Genomic DNA, 20,186 nt, shown 5'->3' on the forward strand with positions numbered 1-20,186 from the left:
TCGTTTCTTCTCAGCTTCCTTCCTTTCCTGTTCCAGTCTGATTTCCCTGTCAAAATGGATTACCAAAATAAATCAGCCACTTGCATGGACCACTTAACAATCTGATATCAATACAAAAGAGAGAGAAGATATCTTGAAAGTTCATAATATCAATGTGAAGCAACAGATTTTAAGGATGTATCACAAGAAACTGCCACACTAGAAAAAAAAAAGAAACTAAAAAATGATCGAGTTCAGAAAAGAACTTCCTGGCTGTTTTTATGAAAAAAACTCAGGCATGTTATCAAGTATTTCACAGAGTTAACTAAATATTTCACCATAATCAATTGTTTTCTGGTTGGCAAATGTTGATCATAACTTTAGTTGCTAAAATTTAAAAGCAATTTTCTTCTTAAAGATATGGTCATATGGTAGAAGTGTTCATTTTAGTGAGATGTCAGATTTTCAACCTAGGGGGCATGTAGCAGCAAGAGCGCAGGAGTACACACCTGCAAAATGAAGAAGGCGAAAGCTTATACAAGTTTTGACTTTACAAATTAGGGTTGAAGAATTTTGATCAAACTATATCATGTTTAAACTTTCAATCTTGATTTAAATATTTTTCAAAATGAACTGGACTCAAAATATTTCAAGGTCTTCTGGTTGAGACTTGAATTAGAAGCTTAAACTTTGTCAACTTATCAGTTGTAGAGTGTTGAAGACATTTGCAGTGGTATTTTGATCTCTACATCTGTAAAATGCCAGATTATTTTTAGTTATTCGAAGCAAAGTGTTCTAGGTCTGTGGCCAACAAAAGCTATAGTATACAACATCTGGTTTTGCCCAAGTCTCAAAAGTTGACTTTATAAAACTATAGTTTGTGAAGTCATAAAATACTCAGTATTTTTTAGTATTGTAAGTTTGATCAAATTGTTTTCAACAAAGAAACAAGGCCAGCTGTTGGTCCCAAGGGTTTTGAAAGATGGCATAAAGACGCTCAAACGCTGCTAAATTTTAAGTTGTAAATAGATTGATACTAGAGTTTCAAAAAGCAACACAGAAATGTTGGCATATATCATTGGTGTCAATGGACAGTGGGACAGAGTTAAAAGAACAGCAGGGAAAATTTAAGATGACAGCAGGGCAGAACTTTTAAGGAGTGTTTATTTGCAAACTGAATTTTGTGTCTACATGGGCTGACCTCCTTTAGAACTGCCCTTATTTAGGGTAGTGAACAAAATCCTCTATTTGCTAAACAGATGAACTTTGTGATCACAAAGATGACTCCAAGGTTCCAAATGCATGTGGTCTTTGCTGTTTAGGATAGACCAATGTTACGGGACTCGGACTCGCCTCTGACTCGGAAAGTCAAAATCTGACTCGAACTCAAACTCAGCAAGGATTTGGCAAGGACTCGGAAAATTGAAAAACCCATGAAATTCAAAGATTTTTAAGAATTTAAAAAAAAAAAATTCATCCATCTTTTAGTCAATCAACATCGAATACACAATAATTGAGATAAATAGAAGCTACTTAATACACCTACACAATTTTGCATAGATCACATAAGTATAACAGAGAATTTCTGAAGGAAAAAAATTGAATAACACAAATTACAATATAAACTTAAAGTAATAAACATAGTATCAGTGCAATGTCAAATCTCTACAATATTCATGGATTACGAAATCCATTGTATCAAAAGTTCAAAACATGTATCAAATAACAACTAGAGTGTAGAATAGTAGAAGACTAAGGCTCATAGTAGCCTATGTATGTCCTCTTACGAGTGCGCCTAAGATAAGTCATGGAAGACTGTAGAGCCATCCTCTCTCCCTCTGCCTGAGGTTGAAACTCATCCTCACCCTCACCCACATAATCCTCATCATCAAACTCAGATCCATCACTCCTAGCATCTGTGTCTTGCACTTTGTCTCCTCGCGCTCTAGCCTCTTCGACTGCCATCACTACTACCTCAACCTCTCGATCCACCTGATCAACCCACTTCACGTCTTCATCACTAAAGACAACATCAGCAATCTTTGTGTTCCACTCTACATGTGGATCAACATTCTCTAATACAATCGGTGATGTATCAATGCCCAGGATCTGTCTATGACGAAGGCGAAGGTTGTAGTGAACAAAGACAAGATCATTCAATTTTTGCACTACCAACCTATTGTGTTTCTTCGAGTGTATATGCTCAAATAGACTCCAATTATGTTCGCATCCTGATGCACTAAATGGTTGGCTCAAGATGCAAATCGCAATCCTCTGTAAAACCTTAGTACCAAACATTTCCTACCACGCATTTGAAACAAAAAAATTTTAAATCAATTCAATAACTTTGACTTTATCAAATTAAAATGGTAATAGAATTAGAAATTAGGATGTAGAATCATAGATTTTTACCAGGAATCACTATTTTTTTTGCACAACTCCCATGCAAATAAGCCCCCTTGAGCTTTCTTAAACAACTCAATCTCACGAACTACAATTGTTCCAACTCTTGAATCAAGCGAAATTTTCTCTACAACATCATAGAGGCCACTCCACACCTCATCGTCAGCCTTGAAATGTGGGCTGAATTGGTATATTGGATTAAGGAAGTAGCCCACTGCATGTATAGGCCTGTGAAGTAGATTGTGCCAACGTCTATCAATGACATCCCATATAGGTCCATACCTATCCCAATTCTCTGCAAAAAAGAATAAATGGCCTCCTTCACCCTATCCATTCCCTCATAAATGTAGCCCATTGAGGTCTTCTCTCCATCAACAATTTGTAGAACAACAAGCGGCTTTATGAACTGTAATCATTATGAAAGTTGGAAGAGAAACAATCAGCTTTAAGTTTTTTCTTTAAAAAATGAACAATTATTTATAACATAATTTCATAAACAGAAAAGTTGAAATCAGGAGAAAAAGGAAAATTACCTTCGCAATATCAGCGATCGCTGTCCAAAAAGAAGCCTCATCACAAATGCGATCAACTGTATCAATCCGTGCAGTGGTTTTTTCATATGATGATGCAATCCACTCCTCATTTACAAACATGCGTAGCAAACCTCCCTTTGAATCAAGCAAAGATAGCAATGTGAAAAAATTAGTTGCAAATCTAGTGACCCCTGGACAAGACAACTGCTTTTGGTCAACGTATTTCCTCATGAAGCTGAGGACCCATTTATGATTTTATATATAAATTTATACACAGTCCTTTGCTCTATAATTGTTTTTATCCAAGGGAGTTTATCAAGATCCTCTAACATGAGGTCAATGCAGTGAGCAGCACGAGGGGTCCAAAATAAGTGAGGGTGTCTCTCCATAAGAAGCTTTCCTGCAACAACATAATTTGTTGCATTATCTATAACTATCTGCACCACATTCTCTGCACCCACGTCCTTTATCACTTCATCCATTACCTCAGAAAGATATTCAACATTTTTTTTTTCCTGAGGCATCAATTCATTTCAAAAAAAACGTGGCACCTGAAGAAAAAGAAACAAATTAGTACAATGATCAATGATCAATCATAAATTCATAATTTATAAACTTAATCACTTAAGTACAAGTTTAACTTCTAAATTTTTATGTCTACAATTACCCGATGAGGAGACAAGAAAGTTGAGGAGTGTTCTACTCCTATTAGTTCAAACCATCAGTCATGATGGTGCAACCCTTCATCTTCCACACCTCACGCTACTCCTTGATTGCACCTTCTACATCAGCCACCTTTTGGGTCAAAATAGGACCTCCTAGCTCGTCAGCACTTGGGGCTTTGAACCCCGGACCACAAACAGTAATAGCATCAATTGCAATTTGCCAATAAGGGGACCTAAAACAAATTAAATAAAATTTAAAGTTAAACAAATTAGTATATTATATTATATTATTACTATTAAATTTGAAAACAAATTAAAATAAACAAAATAAGCATATTATTGTCTCTTGAAACTTGAAAGCAAGAGAAGTAAGACATAAATTAAAATTAAAATAAGTACCTTGCTGCATTGAATGAAATGTTGTTGTAGATGAAGAAGTCTCCAAGTGCCAATTTTGCATTATCATGCTTGTCATTGTTCCAACCCATGCTCTCAAGCAATGGTTGTGCACCTGGAGCTATGCGTGGAATAAAGATGGAATCAAGTGTCAATTTTTGCTTACGAATGTGAGGCCCAATGGTCACACTCGTAGAAACAGTAGCAGAAGTAGGTGAAGTAGGGGATAACGGAGAGCGAAAACTAGAAAATCATTGTTGGGCTAATTTTGCCATTTCTTCTTGTTGCTTCTTTTTCAATTCTTTTTTCTCCATTTTTTCTTCTAGAAGGGCTTCCATGTCTCGCATAACATCCTGAGGTACTTCTTTGTATTTTCTAGCATCATGCCTAGGTATATGCGCTAGGTGATACTTCAATCTATTTATGCTTCCCCTGTTATATATTACACTGCAATGCCAACATGTAACAACTCCCTTTTTGTGGCCTGGGATAGCATGTTTACATGCCCTATCCCTTGCTATTGCTGCTAGGTCTGCATTAAGGTTACATGCAGCCCAAGTTCCACTTCCACAAAGCTCACCATGAGAGATGATGTCAATGTGTTTGCTGCTGCAATATGAATATATTATAAATAGAAAAAAATTAGCATCAAATCAGATTTTTAAACTTTAGGGCCTTCTTACTTATCAAGTTCGTCATCAAGATAAATTAGAATAAATCTAAATAGTAGATACTAAAAGTAGAGACTAAAACAAATGTAAACAAAATGAAAATTGAAAAATATGAATGTAAAACAATTTAGAAAACAACACAAAGAAATGCAACTTGTTGCTTATTTCTTCAAATTTGCACAAACAATAAAAATGCAAGTAAGTTTGTAGAAGCCTTCTCCAAATGCTTCCTTAAGCTCCTCTCAATGCTTAAGTGCAAGCTACAAAGTTGCACAAATCATCAGCAATCAATATGGGAGAGCCAACCAGTTTGCTAATTTCTCTCTCAAAACCCCAATACTCTTCTCTAACTCTTTCCTCTCTATCGCAAGCATTAGCACGGGGTGGAATGACCTTTTTAGGTCAAATAGATGTTATACAAACAAAAAAAATGCAACTTAACTTTTTATTTTATTGTTTTTTTCACCTTTTGGCCTTAGCCATCGGCGAGAGTTCTAAGCTTGGGACTCGGCGAGTCTGGCGAGTCTCTGGACTCAGTGAGTCCACATGAACTCTACCAGGACTCGGCCGAGTCCGAGTCCGAGTCCAAAGGCTGTTTGCCTCAAAAAAGCTAACTCTGCCTCGGACTCACAGAGTTTCATAACTATGGGATAGACTCTCATGGTGGGATGATTTGCTGAAAACATCCAAGGAGACTTATGTGGTTATTCAAGATTTTATCATTCAACTTTTGAATTTCCTTTTTCTTTTTCTTTTTTGGATTTTCTGGTATAATGCTTGCACAGATTTCTAACACAAAGCTCAAAAGAGGAGGGTTTGAGAAGAATCAATATAATTCTCACTCTAAACTAAACCTATAAATGTTTAGAGACAAGTTTGCAAAAGTGGAACCTGAAGCCTATCCTTGTTTCACCAAATTCAACTACTCCACAAAAATGGTGCAATCTTCTAAGGTATTCTAAGAATTTTCACATCACAGATATTCACCAACATTCAAACAAGTTCAGACTAACTTTACACAATAGTTGAAAACCATCCAACCATTAACTGTATGAACATATTGACTCTACAATGAACATTCCCATCAAATTCTTCACTCACTTCAACAACTTGAAAATAAAATCCACTTTAAGTGACAGAGAAGAAATCGTGTAACTTACAAAAGATATTAAATTCACAAACAATTGAACAATGAATGTACTTAAGAAGTGTTTTGTACAACAATCTCTTTGAATCCCTTTACAAATGAGAAGAGTTCACTTGCAAATGAGGATTTCTTGGACTTCCAAGTCAGACTTCTCATGCCTTCCAGAATTTCCCATGTTAGACAAGTAGGGCTTTTCTATGACTTGAGGATTTGCCACAAATTCCTGGGCAGAGATGGGGCCTTGATGAGGATTTTCAAGCTTGGAGGGCAAAATTTTTATACAGATATAACATTTAAGCATAAGTGACACTTACACTTTCAAGTTATATTTTATATAAATATAGTTAGGATGTTTCATAGTAGTTTCAGATCTCTAGGGTTATAATGGAGATTTTGAATTTTGGAAGATCCTAAAATTTTCAAACAAGCAAATTTCAGTAATCAGCACACTACCATTGATGTTCTTTTCCATAGGTTTTGCTCACTTTTGCAAGATAAATTTGATAATAAAACAAGGATTTTCTTATAATTTTCACAATTTTGAATATTTTTTATCATTTTGAAATCTGGAGCTTTTCACCACTTTTCATGCTTTTTCATGAAATTCCTAGACGAACTTGAAGTTGGAAACAAGAATTTTACACTTGCACACAACTTTGACCTTTCTAAAAAGAGACTTTCTTAAAAAAAATGTTAACTTCCCAAAAAAAAAAGGCTCCTGAATTGCCCCCAAAATGCCAAAAATGAACTTCTGAAAAAACACATAACAGAAAAAAGCAGCTTTTTGTAAAAAGTAGTTTTCAAAATTGATCTCAAGCAATGTTGATATTTGACCCTTGGCCCTTTTGAACACCATTGTGGCATCAAAATACTCATTTGATCATGCTTTCTCTCTTTTACTTTTTTATGACACTCTTGAACCTAGCAAAAGTCTAAACATTGAACTGGCAGAGGACCGGAGAATGAAAAAAAGGACACCTAAACAAAATGCTAAAAACCGAAAAACTGGGGTAACAAATTGCAATGGGGCATGTGATTATTTCACAACAGGTAGTTAAATTAATTTTGTTATTGGGGGTGGAGAAAACCTCACTAGAGCTAGCAAAACAAATAAATAAATATTGAATGCTGCTAAGGCTGATCTTGTGAATTATAATTGCCCATTTTCAAGGTCGATTAATTTTAAAAAGAAAAGTTTTTATCTCTTCGTTGGCCAACCTATCTATTGAGATGCAACCGTTGGTAAAAAAGCATCTTGGAGGTATATAGAAAAGAAATGTTTGTGGATCACTATTACAATCATTCATTGCTTATATTTCCTAATTCAAGAGCAAAAATCAGACATATTTGGAGCAGATCTAATGCAGATTCTTGGTGAAGATAAAATTCGGATTTAAGGGCATTTATTGAAGATCTTTTGTAGATCTGAGAAGGAGCATCTTGTAGAATTAAGATAAGAGTTTAAGGCAGACTTTGTTTAAGTCTTGGAAGGATCTAGAGCAGAATCAACATTATTATCATATTGCATTTCAAAGGTTGGTGCCTTCTGTTTTACAAGATCAAGAAGTCGGTACCTCTCACTCAAAGCGATCAGTGTCCCTTGCTGATCTGGTGCTCAGTGGAGAAGATTGGCGTCTCCCATTTGTCAGTGCCTATGAAGCTTGTATGAAGATTCATATATAAAGCAATGTTTGCCGTGCTTTTCTCCCACAGGGGTTTCCATGTAAAATCGTGTGTATCTTGTGTTTTTCATTGCTAGATCTTGCTTGTGATTGCGTAAGTTTAATTGGGTGAAATTTTCTGTATATTGATTCACCACTCTCCCCCCAAGTATAAGTGTGTGTTTTCTTCAATTGGTATTAGAGCAGCTTCCTTTCATAAAGCCTAAGAGTTTGAAGGGAGATCTAATAAAGCACACACGGTTAGGCAAGAATCATATGATTTCTCGTCAACTAAGGCACATCTATTTGATGAAACAAACTGCATCTTCTAGAGCATAAGGATGGAGACATTTTTAAATGCCGTAGGGTGTGACGTCATTTGGCCATATGTCAAAAGAGGCTATACACAACCCACTACTCCCCAACAGATCAAGCCAGAAAAAGAGAAAGTGAGAAAAATGCCAAAGCCAAGAATGTACTATTGTCTAGTCTAGCCGAATCTGAATTTGTAAAAGTCATGCATTACAATTCTGTGAAGACGTGATATAAGTTGAAGCATATTTATGAAGGAGGCGATAAAATAAAATAAAGAAAAGTTGCAGACCCATGACAACAGTTTGAAATTCTTGAAATGAAAGAAAATGAGATCATAGCTGCCTATTTACTTCATGCTGATGAGATTGTTAACACGATAGGAGTCTTGGTGAAACAACTGACGACGTTCCAAAGATTCTAAGAACTTTACCCTATAGATTCGATTCCAAAGTGTCAGCGATTGAAGACAGATTTAGACAAAATAAAAAAGGATGAGTTGCATGGGATCTTCATTGCATTTGAAATGAGGATTGAAGAAAGACCATCAGAATTGGAAGCAAACTTCAAAGTATCTAGAAGAATAAAGAAAAACAGTTCAAGTCGAAGTTCAAGCAAGGAAGAGGAAGCATATCTTGCAAGAAGATTCAAGAAAGGATCCACCAAAAAGAGGTATACTCTCAAGTACTTTTATTGTGGCATCTTGAATTATTTTGCCACCAAATGTCCACAGGTTGCAAGTGAAACTATTGAAGCTAAGATAGATAAGATAAATTAAATTTATTAATGTCCAACAAAAGGCCAACAAACGGGTCCAAGGGACCACAAAAGCCAGGCCAAAGGAAAGCCAACAGCAAGAGCACCAAAGGGTGTTTGGGGAAAGGAACAAGAACAACAAAAACCAAACCAAGGACCAAAGAAGAGAAACCGAGACACCACTATAGTTATCCCAAACAACTGGAAAGAAATCCAAAATCAAAGGATAGGTCTTAGGATATGGTTTGAGGTCTAAAAGTCTGGACAAAACCCATCCTTCCCTATAGCCCGAATATGCCTCTAATCCAACTCCCGAGAAAGAATAGCGTGCGGGAATGTGGTGTAAAATTTGGAGGACATGTGTCCAATCATGATGGTCTTGTAGTTGTTGGGATTCGAGGTAGGCCCGACATTGTGAATCAGGTGGATAATGTGTCGAGACAAAAAAGAGTACACTCAAGACGAAATAGGAGAAGAAGAATTGATGAAGCCACAAGAAAAGCCTATATGCTCGAGAAAGTAATAGTTCATCTAAAGAAAGTGAGAAAGCTTTTCAAAAAGTGATAGAGAAGAAACTCTCTTCATGACCATGGAAACAAAAGAAGCTCCAAGGTGCAAAGATAAAGGAAAATAAAAGAATGAAAGTAAAGAAGATACCATAGGAGATCTGGAAAACGAACTTATTGTTGCTACAGACAAGATCAAAAGACTCAAGAACCAGAATTTCAAATAGGAAGACTATAATTGAGAAGACTATGAAAAATCTAAGAGGATGATTGTGGATTGAAGATCTACACAGAAGAATCGAAATGCATTGAAGGCATCTTAAAAGACCAGCTATAGGAAAAATAATCGAAGTGCGAGAAGCTTGAATCTGAAAGTGTTTCCAAGGATAAGAAGCTAGAGAAGACTAAAGATCAGCTCAGCAAGAACTTAAAGTTTGATAAAAGTATTGAGATGTTAGAAGACCTTATCAACTTACAAAGAACGCCATCCATCAAAAGTGGTCTTGGTTTTGATTGTGAATATTCACAAACTTCAAAGAAGCTAAAAGTGAATATTATGTTGTGGAGTTCCAAGAAAGAGGTAAAATGTTGAAGTTGGCCTCGGGAGGCTTACGTATCCGATTCACAATTATGACGTAAGTAATACGAAGTATTATTTGAGACATTAATTAATTAATTTAATTGTTGAAGATAGTGTCTAACGGACAAATTAGAAGTTATCAATATAAGGATTCCTCCCTAGCTAAGAGGGAATGTTGATGTTATTGTAGCAATGGTCGAATTCCTTCAGGCCAACATAGTAACATAAAGGTTGGGATAATATAATTATTGTTAACAATAATTATATTACATATTATCTTACATTAAGAATATAATAATAATATCAATAATAATTATATTATATTATATAATAATATAATAATCATTCTATTATTAGTGAAGCAAGCAAAAAGAAGGCAAATAAAGAGGAAAACAAGGAGGACAAAGTCTCATAGTACTAATAATGAAAACCTCAAATAGTATCCCAAAAGAAAGCCATGCACAACCAAGTTTAATGGTTCCTTTCATGGCTGTTTTTTGAATGCAATCAAATTGTAGTGTGTGTATAAACAATGATTTCGGATTTTCCAAAAGGAACTTCAAATTATTCTCCCTTCTAATGGTTTATAACATTATATGTTATAAATGTAACAATTTTGGGCACATAGAAAAGTTTTGCAAAATTATTTTTGTACAATTTTAGGAACAAGCAAAGTTTTACAAAAATACTTTTGTTGAGCCTCCAACAAAAATAAGGAGGATATCTGTGACAAGAAAAAGAATGAAGCAAACGAAGTTTGGAAAAAGGAGCAACAAATAAAGGAAAGATACATGGTTGTACAAGTTGCACTATACACTCAAGATGAGAAAGACCAATGGTAAGTTGATAGTGGTTGTTCAACCCACATGACTAGTAACAAAAGAAAATTTCTCGCTATAAAGAAAGTGAATGACGGAAAATTAAAATTCAGAGATAATGCTACGATAAACATAAAAGGTAAAGGCACACTTATTTTGGATAATGGAAGAACTAAAACTAAAGATGTCTTATATGTTGAAGGATATAAGCATAATCTCCTAAGTATGAGTCAAATGTGTGATCAAGGGCTCCCAAACACATTTTGTTTTGGGGGATGTAAAATCGTGAAAGATGGAAAGTTGACAACTGATGATTATAGAATAGATGGTAATTTGTACATTCGCAATTAAATCAAAAGTGAGAATACTATATTGGGAAAGAAGATAAGAGTTTATTGTGGCACAAAAGGATGGGACACTTGAACTTTGACAAGATTGTAAAGATCAGCTAAAAGCAAGCCATAAAGGACAAGTAAATGATAGCAAAGTCCTCAGATGTTATTTGCAACAATGTCAATACGAAATCTAGCAAGGGTGCTGGTTGCAGAAGCAATAACAATGGTGCTAGGGTTTCTAGCAATGGTGCAGTGTAATGTCCCTACTAACTAGGACATTAATACCTCCAGAACTAATGTTAGAATTTATACAATAATAAAATATATCTTACTATTCTACCCTTTATCCTAACCCAACTTTAAAGATGTCTCTAGATCAGGTTACCTAACCCTTAGTTATTCAACCATCTTTTCTAGAGTGCACCCTTTAAGGTTCACATATGCATATGTTGACATCATTAGTTTATTCTACCATTATATTTCCTCGAGTATGCAGATAGGTGGAAGCACCTGTACATATCTGTTGATGTATAGCATCAGTAGAAGTAATGATAAATTGTGATATGTGAATCATGTTCTTCAGACGTATGCATATATATATATATATATATATATATATACACATTTGGATTATTATCATAACATTCCATAGTACTATCGGGGGCCTTGTGTTCTAGCGTCAGTTGCATAAACAGTGGTGTTGTTTATATATAATATTGTTTACTCAAACTAACTAATGGTTAGTTATGCCTCTGTAGAGGCATGACACTACGTAGCCAAAGGCCACGTAGAGTCATGACTCTACGGAGGCATGGCCTTTCACAAATGTATAAATGTCCATGCAGATCATTGGGAACAATATCAATATACGGAATTACAAGTCCCAACAATCTGCATATTCTCCTTGCAGGATAACTCTCAGCATGCTTCATTGAAGGACGATCTGCATATTTCCTCTACAATATATATTCTCAGCAATCTTCATTGAAGGATATTCTATCTTCATTGTCAACTAAAGCTAAAGACTCAACAATCATCATTTGAAGAACAAATTTTGCATCTCTGGTTCAGCGGTTATTCAAGTAAGGATATCCATTATTGTTCATATCTGCTGTAATAGTTTTGTCTATCAGAGATCACTAAAATAACAATATCAACATCTCTTGGTATTTGGTCAAATAGGTATACTACCTTTCTCTGCTACCAACACACATATCTTTCCTTAAAAGTTGGCCAAATAGGTATAATACCTATCTCTAATAGCAACGCATAAATCCTTCCTTAATAATTGGTCAAATAGGTATAATACCTATCTCTGCTACCAATACATAAATCATTCCTTAATAGTTGGCCAAATAGGTATACTACTTATCTTTAATACCAACATTACATCCATCTCTGTTTTGTCAGCCAAACAAGTAGTAATACATATCTCTAATACTAACACTAAGAGTTTGCCATTTGCCTCATCGTAATCGCCAAATAGGAATGAACCCATCTCTGATACAAAATACACGAAGGATAACCTTGGATCATTCCATGACATTCGCAATGAATGCCCTCCACCAAGACATGCTTGGATAGTATTGTTAATGATTATATTCTTTCATTTTATTATGACTTAAATCCACGAATAATTACTTAGAAAATACATTTACTTATATGTATATATATAATCCCGATATATTTAATCTCATATAATATTTGCATATATATATATATATATATATGGAATTTGTATATGCATATAGATTGATTTAATAATATACCACATTAAATAAACATATACCATTTAATAATAATATTAAGCCGACTTAATATACACTTGACTTACCTTGTGGAGATCGGAGACTTGCATCATTAATTACCTTCCTATATACTTTTAGTGGTAAAGTTTCCTTCCCACGACATTTTGGTTACTTCTCCATGCAAAGACCTTTGATCAAGTTATGTGGCAGTTCATTCAATATTATGGTCGCTCCTTGTATGCTCCACGTAGACGATCTCCTTTCCAAACTACCGATCATCACACATTGCTTTGATTGGTGGCTACTTTATTACTCGTGGTATCTCTATGTGGAATGCCGACTCACGGGTGGTGACAGTTTGGAGGTGACATGGCTATAAAATCGTGGGTGGACTTCTTTGCCTGCGATGCATACTTACCTTTTCTTTTCTTATTGGCTGCCTTCCTTCCTCAATACTTGCATTCACCTTTTGCATGTGTATGGGATGATGTTCCCCCCTCCTTTATATCTTTGGTCGATGTCCACTATTTATAACATTTCCAACACCCATCTTGGCGGGTCGTGCCCTATCTACCATTTGATGTGTATGGGTGCCCAATAATTTAATCGGGTGTATTTATTGATTACTTTTTGAACTTGCAATTTAATAATTTATTTAGAGATAGGGTACATTTGATTAGTATTATTAATTTATACTCATGTTTATCTAATATGATAAAGTAATGTATTTGACTTTAATACTTATTTCATTAGAAACTTGAATGATATCTACATATTGAGTAATTAAATTGTTTATTGATCTAATAATCAATTATACCTTTTACAAATATGACTATCATTTATAATTTAATATTATATTTGATTAATGTTTAGAGGGATATTACATGCGGTGGTAACTGATTCTAGTGGTGTGCTCAGGATTGGTGTGATGGCTTCTAAATCTAGCAAGGGCACCGGTGCTAGTACTAGGGTTTCTAGAAATGGTACGTTGGGCACTGGCTTTGGTACTGTGGCTTTTGTATCTCGCAAGGGTGCTCATGCTGGTGCCAGGGTTTCTGGTATGTTGAGGTGGCTTCCGACTCTAGTTCTGGTGCAATGGTTGTCGATTCTGGTTCAGAATCTAGCAAGGGTGCTTGTGTTGGTGCTAGGGTTTCTGGCAATGGTGCGGTTGTAGCTGGTTCTGGTGGTGTGATCAAGACTAGTGTGATGGCTTCTAAATCTGGGAAGGGCGTTGGTGTTGGTGCCAAGGTTTCTAGTAATGGTGTATTTGGCGCTGGCTTTGGTTTTGTGGCTTCTGATTCTGGCAAGGGCGTTGGTGTTGGTGCTAAGGTTTATGGTAATGATGCGGTGGCTGCCAGTGCAGCAGATGTTAAGAAAGGGTTTTCATATGCCCAGTCCTTGTGCAAGGGTGGGGGTTTGGAAAAGGCCACAAAACCTTTTGTCTCTCTTCCAATTCCCACCTGCAAGCCAATATTGCTTAATCTGGGAGATGAGTCGCATGTAGAAATTGAGTAACGTACTAGGGATCTCTCCAAGGATTCTATTATTTGTCGCTTTAAGGGTTTTTGGCCCACTCTCTCGGAGCTCCATGCATGGATTCGAAGCAGTGGTATCATCTATTACGGATACTGTTGAGATCTTCCCTTTGGTCAAAGGTTTCTTCTTTGTTTCTTTCGTTAATTCTAAGGATAGGAAGGCCATTCTCTGTGATCGGGTCTTTTCTTGGGAGAACCGCTTTCCTTTAATGGTTAAACAATGGCATCCAGATTTTAACCCTCAAACCGAGTCTTTCCTCAAAATCCCAACTTGAGTAAGGCTTCCTAATCTTCCTCTTCATTTTTGGGTGGATTCTGTTTTTTAAGGAAATTGGCAATGCTTTAGGGGATTTCTGTTTGGTTGATTCCCAATCTTTTGAGTGTTTTCATTCCACTTATGCTAGGATTCTAGTGGACATTGATGTTCAAAGGGTCTCCCAGCTGAAATTATTATAAGTTATTCAAAGGGTTCTTGGACTCAGTCACTAGATTATGAGGGCCTCCCTTTTAGGTGTAAAAAATGTTTCAGTACTAGACATATTGCTGCTAAGTGCGAGATTGGAAAATCTAAAAACAAATGACCCTCCACTTGGTGGAAGTGTGCATTGGAGCAACATTATTCAATAGTCAAAATATCTGCTCCAATGGATGAGATTTTTGGATCTGTAGAGTTGGGGGCTCCATCCTCTATATTGGAAGTTATTCCTTCTTGTCCTTCTCAAATGGTGAATGCTTCTGATTCCAAGATCGATGCTCAAGTTTCTTTTGGGATTGGTGCTTTGTCAGCCGATAGTCTTGGATCCTTTTAGGAGGATGAAACTATGATTTTTGGTCAAGGTGTTAAATATGGTGTTCTTGGTGCAGACTTTGGTCGAGGTAATTCTAGTGGTTTTGGAGTTGAGACTGCTAATTCTGGACAAGGTAAGATGTCTTGTGCTACGATTGTTGGATCAGGTCATTATATATCTGCTGGCATTGGTAATGTTTCTTCTTCTGGTTCTAGTATTGGCACTTTTGGCTCTGGTGCTTGTACTTCTGCTGTTATTGGAATTGGTAATCAAACAACTGGTATTAGCTCCAGTCTGAGGGCAAAAGTGATGACACTTGGTCCTTGTCTAAAGCTGGATGATTTTCCCTCTATTTTTGGATTCTCAAGTTTGGCAGTTGTTTACCATACGGGGTAAATGATTTAAGGCATACAGACAATGAATAAGAACATGTAACAGCAGAACTTCTACTATTCGCAACATAACAAGAACATACAACATGTCGGCTACATACAACATGTCAGCTACATAACAAGAACCTTCCCAAAGGGGCATTTCCCAACGACATACACCCTGTCGGCTACACAATGTTTACTGACGACATCATCCCCCCCAAAAAGAAAACTTGTCTCCGGATGACAACACAACAAAACTCAAAACAATTACAAAATATCTGAGACAAATTAACCAACAAAATACATTAACTAACTAATTACAACAAGATAGATCTGCCTCATCACTTTCACATTCGTCTCGTGCCTGCACCAAACTGGTCTCCAACCCACGTTGCATCTGTAGCCTCTGGTAACACAATACTGTCTCCCTAGTCAAGCTGACATAGATAGCCACTCGTGCCGCCTTCTTTGCTTCCAACTCTGGGTACCCTAAGCCAAGTGTCACTGAACTGCCTTCAACTGGATGATCAGCTCCTCTCGAGCTCTCTATATATCCACCAAGACAGCTTCACGTCCAAACACCTACTCCGAGTGCCTCAAAGCGTAACATCCCTCTCGAAAGGCTTGCTCCAGTGCTCTCTCCACCTCTGGTATGCAACCACTCCATGCCTGCAGCACTATTTTATATCGTCATATGGCAGACTTTATTAATGCCTCCAGAAAGTACAGTGCCTCCAGGGAAGTACGGTGCCTCCAAGAATGTCTGTGCCTCTAGGAATGTACGATGGTGCCTCCAGGAAGTACGATGCCTCCAGAAAGTACAGTGCCTCCAGGAAAGTACGGTGCCTCCAAGAATGTACAATGCCTCCAGGAATGTTGCCTCCAGAATGATGCTTCCAGGAACGATGTCGTGCTTCAACACCCACTGTCCAAGTTGGAACTTTTTTGTTTCAGGTGTTTATCATGCCACACTTTGCGCCTGTTCTATGTCAGCTCCATGACCCATTGTGCTTGCAATCGTCGTTCATCAAGTTTATTTAAGTTACACAATCTCTCCCTTAAGTTTTCCATATCCCCCAATTTGTTCTCGACACTCGGTACCATGAATTCCGTCGGCTGCCACTCCTTGCCGTCAATAACTGTATTTTTTATTTTAGAACTTGCACTCCGTACTGCTGAAGCTTTTATTAAACCCTTCGCCTTAGTTTCCTGTGTAGACTGTATGATGTGTTTTTCTTGCTGCCAACACCTTTCTAATATATCAATGGTTCGTCGTAACATTTTCTTTCTACGCAATCATACGGTGAGATCTTTCCTTTTTTTGGGTTTGTACTATATGTTCTTCCCTTCAGCTTCAGTCGTAACCACCTTTCCTTCTTCCGCTTCTCTGTGTTCCTTCGGACATTCATTTCCCTCTTCTTTTTCATCTTCGTCGACCCTTAACATATTATAGCTCGGAAGGAGCTCGTAATCCTCCATCTGCCAATGGAAAAGGTCGTTCACCGAATCCAAATCATTGTCCATCGATCCACTTTCCAACCGTAGGACTCCTTCCTCATCCAGTTCCATTCTCTTCTTCCCCTCATCATCCTCTCCACCTTCGCCTTCAGAATCCAACGACGCTACCTCCTCACCTACCATTTGTGTGTGCAGGTCAATTATGAATCTTCTACCTCTGCACTCCTTTGATAGGGTATTCTTCTTCCAGTCACGCTTAACCTTTGCTTGTATGAGCCATCCTTGGCCCAAAATGGCGTCATATCCTCTCCTCTTCAACGAGATGACGACGAAGTCGAGCAGGAATGGTTGTGTTCCAATAGTGACTAGTTGTGCCATCAGGATTCCCAACAGTTTGTGATCTCGTGCTAGTCTGCCATTAATAATTGGAACGTAGGTGGCCACAGTGTCAATTGTCCCAACCTCTTCCAAGTGTCCTCCGGTAACACATTCACACCGAACCCTCCGTCCACAATTGTGTCTATCAAAATAGTTCCCAGAATTCCCATTTCGACTACCGCCGGATGTCATTTGAATGTGAGGGCTAGCAACATCGGGTCCTCTGCACATGCTCCACTTTCCTTCTCCCTTGTTCTCCTGATGATTTAGCAATGGGAGCGATGTTTGTGAGTGCTGACCAAAGTTGAGGCATTGTGAACAGAAAATTATTTATCTTGACCGATACTTCAGTTTGTAATATCTATCGTACGATGTTCTGTTCCGCACAGTTCCTTGCTGAGGTACTGGTAGTGTCCTTCAGATGTGCTTTCTCCGCCTGTGTTGCTTTCTGAATTTCTGCTCGTGCTTCCTCTAGTCTCTTCTTTTCTTCCGTCGGGTCAAGGTACAATTTTGCTTGCTTCCGAGCGATTGCCAAAACCTCCTCTTCATCCATCCCAATGGTGATCAAATTTACTCCTGACTTTGGGCACTTGGCACCTCCATGATCTCCAAGGCCACACCATCTGCATAACAACTTTGGTGCGCTTGTCGTTGTACAGTCTCAAGCAAAGTGGCCTCACAAATTACATGATCGGCATTGAACCATAGGCCGTTCGTTCACATCGTATTGAATTCGACTGTGGCTCCCATTATTATTGGCATTGTTGTTGTTGTTTTGCCCTTGTCTATTATTTTTGTACCCTCCCAAGGTGGCACCCTCTGTACTAGTGTTTCCACTCCCTCTTGACGCAGAAGCCCCCTGTGTCAGGAACACTTGTTGAGGTCCTCTTCTTTTTATATTGAAGGGGCATTCCTTTGTGGAATGTCCCATGATCTGGCAAATTTCGCAGAATTGGTTCTTCGGACAGGATCCCTTCGTATGGCCTTTTGTCTTGCAATCTGTGCACCATAGCTCATTTCCCTTAGTCTCCTTCTGCATGTTCTTAAATTCTTTCATCATTCGGATCATATCCTTCTGGAGGGCTCGGACCTTCTTGCTGTCTTTTTCGTCATCACTGCTCTCTTCTTCCGAAGATGCTTCGTCATCTGACTCAGATGAGCTACTCTTCTTTTTTGTTTTTTGCTCACTTTCTAAATTCATCGCCTGATTGTATGCTTCAATGTATGACGATGACGGCACGATCCTTATCTTCTTCCGTAACTTTGGCTGTAGTCCTTCAATGAACCATCTCTTTTGCAACCCATCTGCCGGCTTACTTTCCATCTTGCTTATTAAGTCTTTTAATTTTCTAGCATATACTCGAACTATTTCATTTTTGCCTTACTTCATGTTGTTTATCTCCGCTACGATCTCATTGTTGTCGCACAACAATTGAAATTTGGTGGTAAACTCCTTAACGTTGTCCCAATTGGTTAATTTTTGGGGATCCGTATCAATTAACCAATCAATTGCTACCCCCCTTAGGGTTGCCAAAAATTGTCAAACCCATTCATTTGTATCTATTATGCCATTCGCCCTCCAAATTGTTTTGCATGTTTTGTAGTGTTTGATTGGATTGGTCGTTCCATCACCATCAAACTTTGGCAACTTCTCCTTTGGTCCTGCCATTATTACTGGATGTTGTGTAGGGGCGTTGTTTGGCACTGCAATGCCGATGCTCTGTACTTCGGCACTAATGCTTTGTATTCTGACACCAACGCTTTGTACTCCGACACCAACGCTTTGTATTCCGACACCAATGCTTTGTATTCCAGCACCAACGCTTTGCTCTCCGATACCAACAGTTTGTATCTCGACACCAACGCTTTGTATTCCGGCACCAACGCTTTGTATTCTGACACCAACACTTTGTATTCCAACACCAACGCTTTGCTCTCCGATACCAACGGTTTGTATCCGGACACCAACGCTCTGTATTCTGGTACCAACGCTTCGTATTCCAACACCAACGCTCTGTACTCTGACACTGACATTGTTTCAGGCAAACGTCTTATTCCCAACAGGTGCGTTGTCTGGTGAAGGGTCTTTGTCAAGCGAACTTGTCTGTTCCAAAAGTATATCGCAGACGAAGAGTTCACTCCACACTCGTGCTCCCTTAGCACTCTGAGCCGTGCGAGTTAATTTTCGTGTCTGGATTCTCTTCCCTCGGCGAATACAGATTCAAAAATTCCTCCCTTGATTCTTCCACCAATTCCACCCGCTATCGAGTCTCCTCCAACAATTCCTCAGCGCTTCTATGTCTGTTGGCAATCTTCTGAAACCTCCTTCTGCGTTCGGCTTGTTTTGTCAAAATTAGGTTTCCTTGTGCTGTGCGTCTTTCATCCTTTTCTTTTAACTTATTCTTATTTGTGTTCAGCTAATTCAGCATTAGTCTTCATTCCTCTACCTTTCCAGGTCCATCGAGCAACGGCGCCAAATGTTTACCGTACGAGGTAAATGGTTTAAGGCATACAGACAATGAATAAGAACATGTAACAGCAGAACTCCTATTATTCGCATATGCCAAAGACATTACATTATACTTATGATCATGATTACAATGATCCTAGAGGGTGTATAAATACTTTCCGAAGAACCTTCCCGAAGGGGTCTGTTGGCTACATACAACATGTCGGCTACATAACAAGAACCTTCCTGAAGGGGCATTTACCGACGACCTACACCCTGTCGGCTACATAATGTTTACTGACGATAGCAGTCTAAGGCTGTGATGGTGGAGGAGGGGTGGATGCTTGTTACCAAGAAAGGATCTAAAAAGGCCCTTCCTCAATTTGATATGAATTTATGCTCCCACAAAAAGGGGGTGAAAGGAATTCTTAATTCCCTTGTTGGTTGACCAATTAAGAGTTCCTATTGGTTTCTTTTCTAGTTTATTTTTGTTAGCTTGCTTCTGGTTTTAAGATCTTACTTGGATCCCTGTATAACTTTTGTTTGGATCCCTTTGGAATGTTTGGGCTTTCTTCGAATATCTTTTGTGTCTATGATGTAAAGGGGTTTCGGGTCTCCTCAAAACTTGTTTTTACCTTAATTTAAAAAGCAATGTCAATGCGGCAAACAAACAAGGTCAAGCTACAAATCTAAG

General features: G+C 37.9%; 2 protein-coding genes across 2 annotated transcripts in view; both read right to left on the reverse strand.

Moving 5' to 3' along the window:
- The window catches only part of RPL9 (ribosomal protein L9), a 91,989-nt gene that overhangs the window by 59,544 nt on the left and 12,259 nt on the right, over positions 1–20,186 (reverse strand). Inside the window, exon 4 of the mRNA XM_089816362.1 lies at positions 1–46. Coding sequence (XP_089672488.1) covers positions 1–46 — 46 coding nt within the window. The remainder of the gene's footprint in view (positions 47–20,186) is intronic.
- Positions 24–4,655, reverse strand: LOC149576115 (uncharacterized). The gene is made up of 4 exons (XM_089816365.1): positions 3,980–4,655; positions 3,583–3,813; positions 2,916–3,466; positions 24–2,788 (listed from the first exon to the last, which is right to left on the reverse strand). The coding sequence occupies exons 1-2, from the start codon at positions 4,066–4,068 to the stop codon at positions 3,678–3,680; spliced, it is 225 nt and encodes a 74-aa protein (XP_089672491.1). The 5' UTR covers positions 4,069–4,655; the 3' UTR covers positions 24–2,788; positions 2,916–3,466; positions 3,583–3,677.

This window comes from Cupressus sempervirens, chromosome 1 (genome assembly GCF_028749045.1).
Source record: "Cupressus sempervirens isolate cs-2001-9-10 chromosome 1, ASM2874904v1, whole genome shotgun sequence".
NCBI classification, from domain to species: domain Eukaryota; kingdom Viridiplantae; phylum Streptophyta; class Pinopsida; order Cupressales; family Cupressaceae; genus Cupressus; species Cupressus sempervirens.

Coding starts and splice junctions, on each gene's coding strand:
- LOC149576115 (XM_089816365.1), bottom strand. CDS start 4,068: ATGGGTTGGAACAATGACAAGCATGATAATGCAAAATTGGCACTTGGA. Junction 3,814..3,979: donor ATTTCATTCAATGCAGCAAG/GTACTTATTTTA, acceptor AATTTGTTTTAG/GTCCCCTTATTGGCAAATTG.